The 6,539-nt window shown below is 45.1% G+C and overlaps 3 protein-coding genes across 3 annotated transcripts; 2 read left to right on the top strand and 1 right to left on the bottom strand.

Moving 5' to 3' along the window:
• Window positions 1-191: 191 nt before the first annotated feature.
• On the top strand, window positions 192-698 carry VTP01DRAFT_4896 (uncharacterized protein; the record flags this gene model as incomplete). Its single annotated transcript, XM_069383627.1, has 3 exons — window positions 192-246; window positions 317-631; window positions 676-698. 3 exons carry the CDS (start codon window positions 192-194, stop codon window positions 696-698), a joined length of 393 nt encoding a protein of 130 aa, XP_069244310.1.
• A 698-nt stretch (window positions 699-1,396) lies between these two features.
• VTP01DRAFT_4897 (uncharacterized protein) lies at window positions 1,397-3,434 on the bottom strand (the record flags this gene model as incomplete). Its single annotated transcript, XM_069383628.1, has 4 exons — window positions 1,397-1,444; window positions 1,516-1,699; window positions 1,763-2,921; window positions 2,990-3,434. 4 exons carry the CDS (start codon window positions 3,432-3,434, stop codon window positions 1,397-1,399), a joined length of 1,836 nt encoding a protein of 611 aa, XP_069244311.1.
• Window positions 3,435-3,695: 261 nt separating this feature from the next.
• Window positions 3,696-4,958, top strand: VTP01DRAFT_4898 (uncharacterized protein; the record flags this gene model as incomplete). The annotated part of the gene is made up of 8 exons (XM_069383629.1): window positions 3,696-3,805; window positions 3,886-3,928; window positions 3,982-4,059; window positions 4,131-4,227; window positions 4,299-4,457; window positions 4,516-4,583; window positions 4,662-4,727; window positions 4,788-4,958. The coding sequence occupies 8 exons, from the start codon at window positions 3,696-3,698 to the stop codon at window positions 4,956-4,958; spliced, it is 792 nt and encodes a 263-aa protein (XP_069244312.1).
• Between the last annotated feature and the right edge of the window lie 1,581 nt (window positions 4,959-6,539).

Raw genomic sequence — 6,539 nt, forward strand, 5'->3', positions numbered from 1 at the left:
CATTTGAAACTCTTGTGGAATTGCTGTTGTTGATTTCGATATTGCTGATTTCGAAGAGGTATGAGGACAGGAACGAGGACTTTGGGATACTTCATTGTTGATTTTCATCGTACAAAGAGACAGAAGATACAATATGCTCGTTTGGATGCAGATGAAACGCACACTCGCTATCTGGTCCTCAGACCCTCGACATGACTTGGCTGTTTGATGTCATCCTTGTCGCAAATGACTTCTTGAGTACGAATGGTAGGTGCTTTGTCTTCATCTAATTGAGGATGGTTGCAAACCGAATTTGACGTGTAGGGTGAATAGGCAGATACCCTTAGATATCGACGAGCTAAACTCCAAGGTGTACAAGCCGGACTTTATGCTGTACTCGCTGGAGAGGATGGTGCCAGTGCATTTACTCGTCGTAAATACCCCCCGAATGGTAGACAACAATTTCCAAATGATACGGTGAAGCTTGGAAGGATCGCAGTAGAAGGACGGCAGTGTACTGCATACTGCATGGATCTCAAACATGAAGTTCAATATCACAAAATACGTGTCACAGAGTTTTATCTACCAACATGTTTGAACGAGCTTCCGCTGTTACCAGACGTCTTCAAACTGAAGTTATATGTGGTGGAAGGTACTAAACGAGATATGTCATGCCTAACAGCATGTCAATGATAGGCAATGGTAGCAGAAACGGTTAGCAAGGGATTACAAGACAGTGATCCGGGGATAAAACCCAGAAATGTAACGCCACTCACAGTATCCCGCTGGACGTTCTATGTCGGTCCGGGTCGACGAAGACGAAACAAAGAAAAAACATTTCGATATCATCTCCAGCGCACCGTCGACGCTCCTTCGCACCAAGCAAATGTATACCATTTGCCCGCTAAATACGACGATTTTTTATCATTTATTGACCGTCATAGCATATCATTATTAAATGCTGAGTACATATTGAGACCATGATTTTCATCATTCTTTTTATTGTTATTGATTTGACACTATAGGAGATACTATACTAAGGATTTGTTTTTGTGGTTTTTTGCCTTTTCCTTTGAGTTGGGAGATAGGTTTTGGTTAGCAAAGATAGGATACGTCAATTTTTGTTTTTACACAGACAGAAATCAGAGAAGATAGTGGTAATGATAAAAGGAAAGGCGAATAAGAATATATACACGTAAAGAAAAAAGAAAAAAGTATATCTAGGCTTGTAGAAGTCATTGAGAGGAGGAAAAAGAAAACGAATAGAGAAGAACCTAGTAGAAAGACCAGACTAATGGTAGATAAACCAAAAGCTAGCCAACGGTTGAAGAAGAAAGCAAGAAAAATCTTGCGATCCATCTTGGTACAAAGGCCGCCGCAAGAAAAAAACAGCACATAAAGACATAGTAGTACTCATTTAGCGTTTCCTGTTGAAGCTTAGCTTGGGCTTATGATAGACGTGGCACTGAGAGAGAGAAGCAGAGAAACTGAATTGAGAACAAATCACTGTAACACAACTATGCAGTGTAATCTCACCTTATGGGCATGTCTGTACCAGAGGACGCTGTTCTTTCTCTTGACATGACTAACAGGCACCCATTCACGACACTGGTGACAGAGACCCTCCACAAGATCCTGATCCACCCAGCGTGTCTCCAGGGGCTGTATGAATTCCTTTCCTGAAGTCGATGAAATACCGTGGTAGAATTGTTTGTGATACCTTTGGAAGAGAGAGGGTTATTATCAAGAATGTTGCAATCTAAAGTAGCAGCAAAACATTTACCAGAATGCACTGTTTTTTAATTGCAACCATTTACCCGGCTGGCATGTGTCGCAGAGGCCTTCCTTGGCTTGTCCGTTGTAGCGCACCCACTGCGGAGTATACAAATCGCCAATGTAACGCAGTTTCTGACGACGCGGGCGGGCTTCGGGATCGTTTCTCGCAGCTTCGATATCCTGAACAGACATGTCCGGGAAATCCGGGTGACCAGGCTCCAGGGCATTTGCCATATCATCTTCTTCAGATTCAGCTCTGGCTTTCTTTCGTCTACCTGGAGCTTTGGATGCTGGCGGAGGCGGGCCAGGTGGCATCAGATTATACTGGCCTGGAGGCGGTCGCATCATACCTTCCATTGGAACTGGAAGAGGAAGCTTGCTACCATGTGGATAATAGTATTGAGCATGGGGATGATGTGGCGGTAATTGATGATGTTGCTGTTGTTGTGGCGGCGGTGGCGGCGGTGGCGGCGCGAAAGGTGCACCAGCAGGGAGATGATGTGGGGGAGGAGGCATTTGATGCGCAGGGATGGACGAATATGGTGAATAAGGGTAGTAAGGCGGTGGAGGCATTGATTGCGCCGGCGCTGCATCCTTATTCTTTTGCTGCTGGTTATCGCCATCTGCTGCTGTTGCTGCTGCGCTGCTGCTGTTGCTACTACTGCTGCTAGCTAACGGGTGAATCATTCCGTGATGCGGTAACCGATCGCCGCCGGGAGGAATGCCGTGTGCAGCTGGGGAGGGATGTGCTGGTGGAGGGAAGGGCATTGGCTCCATGGGATGGGCGTATGGATATGGTTGCGGAGGATGGTGATGGTGGTGATACTCGCGTTGATTATCTGCTGCTGTCTTTGGCGATCCCGGATGTTTGTGCTCCGCAGCCGCCGTTTCTTCCACCTTGCATTCCTGAGCATGAGTCGTCCAAGTGACTTTTGTACCTGTAACAGCCTCTCCTTCAGATTTGACAGCGACGAAGGACGAAGCAGAAGAGGATGTGGACGACGAAGATCCCGACAAGTCCTGCAGAAACGTCGTCCTATCGGTGAAGGTTGGAGGCAATGAAGCCCAGGTCATTTTTACATCGTGCGAGTGACGACGCTGACGGTGCAGAGACGAATCCGAGTCGACGGACATATCGTCTGATGACCAAGCAGGTTTGCGTCGACCTAAGTGTTGTCCTGCGTCAAAAGTCCAAATTCACAAATTATGCGCATAAAAAATTTTTTAGATTTACCCGTGTCCTCGTCTGTCACAGATTTTTGGCTGGCGGGGGTGGAAGGCGGCAGCCTGTTAAAATTCGCCAGGAGCATTGCAGCCTCAATAGAGTTCCGCTGTTGCGAAAGGTGCAGGCTCAACTGTGCCTGGGCGTCCTCGCTCAAACCAAGCGGCAGACCCAGAACCGCAGGACTACTCTTCCGCTTGTCCAGAAGGTTCACTGGTATAGCACAAGACGGTTGCGGAGTGTTTGCTGGATTCAGGGGTGGAGATGATGCATAAGGCGAAGATGAGGACGACGGTTCCGCCGCCGCCGGTGATGAGGCCTTTTGTTCTGCTTCGTTCACGTCCTGTTCTGCCGGGTTTGAAGGTGTTTCGGACCTCTGTCTGTCAGGGGCGAGTTCCACTTTTGCATAATGTAGCATCTGTGGTGCCTGAGGATGAGGTGGCATTTGAACATCCATTGTCGAAAAGTATTAATGGCGAGAAGCAAAAGAGTCACAAAGGTTACAGAGAAGAGGGCGTAGTTGACGTGGAAGGAGAGGCACAACCAAAGGACACCAAAGCGAGTCAAAATTAAAAAATTGAGTGGGGTGGTTGTTTGCAAGGCAAAGAAAAAAATCTTTTTTCATGCTGGCGGTCGGGCAGCAATGCAAAAACGAGAGTGACTTGCCCCCCCTTCCTATGCCCTTCGGAAACTTTTCCCTTTCTTCTTCCATATATCAATGACAAACGCTACCCGCCCATCCCCCTTTCCTCGTCGCTCTGTAAGCAGCGTCGCACCTTTCACCGTCAAGCGCAAGAAGATCAACTATGACTCCTTGGAGCCGAGCAGGTAAACGATCTATTCAGGAACGCCTGAAACAGGCCCTTTTCCATTATAAACTCAACATGCCATGATTGGGTCAATTTCAGTTCCCAGTTTTCCCTAAAGAGCCTACTGTACAAAGGAGACGCTGTATGTACAAATTACTCTGCATTTAGAAATGGCTTGCTGACAGTTGTAGAAAGGCTAGCGTGTCTGGTACGTGCGCATGTGCAAGCGAGCAACTGCTGGCGGAGAGAACAGAGCGAATTCAGCAGCTCCAAGTAAGCTTTTCTTGTGCCACGGAACCAACTAGGCGATCTGCGCGCGGGAATAACTGAGACAACGACGCTAGAAAGAACTAAAACAAGCCACTCAAGAACAGCAAACATGGCGGCACAGGTGTAAACTGATGGAAAAGGAGAGGCAGGAATTTGAGGATTCCGTTAAAGGTAGTTCAAACAATGGGATGATCTACACCAGGCAGTTGGCTCTAAATGCAATTTATTTATTTTCGCCTCAGCTCAATGCGAAAGAGACAAACAGACAATGGGCATGGAAATCGAAGTACTCAAGGAAGCACACATGGAGAAGGTGCAAGGGATGTCTGTCGCGTTGGCTCGTTTGCAAAGGACTGTCATGACGCTACGCGACCAGCTGCATCAACATGGAATTCAAGAAGGTAACAAAAAAATCATGCATCACGTAACACAAATCATCATGCTGATGTATCCGAATAGCTCCGTATAATACCGAGGACGAGATAGACGAGGCGCCTCTCTGCAAAGAAGATGCAGAATTTATTAAGGTATGTCACGAAGGCAAATGGCTGCAACAAACAGACACATTGAAACTTTTTTATTAAATGACCTGCTACCTTGTCTAGAATGCATATCAGGCAGTTAAGCAAAGTGGCGATAACACAAGCCACAGGCTCTGGACAAGCATTCAGGTTCGTTCGTTCGGCGAGAAAAACTTTTTCGGGATGTAGCTTACAAACGCGCGCTCGCAGACCACTACAATTGCACTCCAACACGAGCTAGACATGCTCTATGCATGTAGGTCAGGCTTAAGCGGATCTGACGCTGACGATACGGAGCAGGAATCCGCATCAGGAAACGGCGTCAGCGCGCTCAAAAAAGCACTGTTTGGAAGAAAGACATCAGGAAGAAGAAAGACATAGAATCTTTATTTAAAAATTTTTTACTACCTTAGCACCACGACCTAGACGTCACCCCGAGTTTAGCACTCTATTTCTAATCAAACAAGGAAAAGAAAGAAAATTGGGAAGAAAGATGACTGTCTCATAGATCTTGGTTTGGTAGTTTGTAGCAATGAAAAACATCAAGATGCTTTCAGTTGGAAAGTTTTAATCATTGCAGCCATGTTTGCATTCCCACAAGAAAAAGAAGGATATACGAAAACAAAATTGGACGTACCAGTTGGGGTTTTATTCCATAGAAAAAGAATCTATAAACCTTTGAAACATTAGCGTCACTGTTTCGTAGCAAGTAACTCGAACAAGCATTGCAAAGAGATTGGCATGGAGAATCAGAAAAAAGTTGGTTCCATAATGACATTCCCGCTTGATGCACAGGCGACGTGCGCGGTGAAATGCCGGTCAAACGCAAATTACAAACATCATTTTGAATGCAAAAGGGATTAGGGAAGGGGCAAAGGAAATAGATAGATACTTACTACTTGAGGAAGACAAAGGGTAAAGAAGCTGTGAACTTGTTCTACAAAAAACACACTTTTATAACAGAGAATTTTTCGTGCGGAGAATATGAAGTAAAAACATCCGCCGCTTTTTTCCACCAGGGACGTCGGCGACCAGCAATGCAAATGATATCTGGATGAGCAAAATCTTCCATATCGGAAGGTCAGTTTCATCATTTGGCCAATTATCTAAGACCAAATTCTTTCGAAACCAACGATACTTTGTTGGATACCAGCAGACGGCTAGATCTTTTTTTTTCCACGTTCATCGACGCTGATTGATTTTTATAGGTTTGGTACACGGTGCTGGTAAACGCCTGTGGCAATGTAATACGTACATTTTGCTCGAGGTACTGACACTGTATATACAAATTACTCACACTTTCCATCGACACGCAATGTCCAGGAAAAAGGGACATCCAGCAATCGAGTCTTATGGCAAAAGTAAAAAAAAAATCATTACGCTAAATTTTTGCTGCTTGGCGGATCTGCAGTCGTTTACTTTATATGCGTTAAAAACTCAAGTGTAATGTTTTTGAAGACACAGGTAGATAGACTGCACAAATCTTTCCTAATTGTTGCTGCCTGCCGCCAAACAATGTTTGCGTGCTACAATATTTCTGCTTGTCGGTTTGCTGAATGATATCACTTTGGTTTATCAACTAAAGATCTTTAAGGCTTCTCTTGTAACGTTTGTGCGTGATTCTTGATCCTCTCTCCTGAAGTAGTATGCAGTAACTCGGCATTTCTCTTAGACGTTGATAGCTACTAGCTCTCTGGATAGAAATGTCAATGTTCACCAATTAATACCTGTATTAAATTGTACAGTAGATGAGTATAGAGTGTGCACTCTTTCCCAAAATCAAAGTCGGTCCCCGCCAATTCTGAAGTCACAGGCTAACAGAAATTGAAGTCGTACTTACCCAGAAATCTTTGCGCACGATGACAAATCAAATGTCGCATGCACAGAAAAACATGTTGCACAGAAGCGACGTCCACTATTTTTTTCTTTTTCCTTCTTTTTTGTTCTTTTATATATCATACT

This window comes from Rhizomucor pusillus (assembly GCF_041956525.1).
Source record: "Rhizomucor pusillus strain CBS 183.67 unplaced genomic scaffold VTP01scaffold_2, whole genome shotgun sequence".
In the NCBI taxonomy this organism is placed as follows: domain Eukaryota; kingdom Fungi; phylum Mucoromycota; class Mucoromycetes; order Mucorales; family Lichtheimiaceae; genus Rhizomucor; species Rhizomucor pusillus.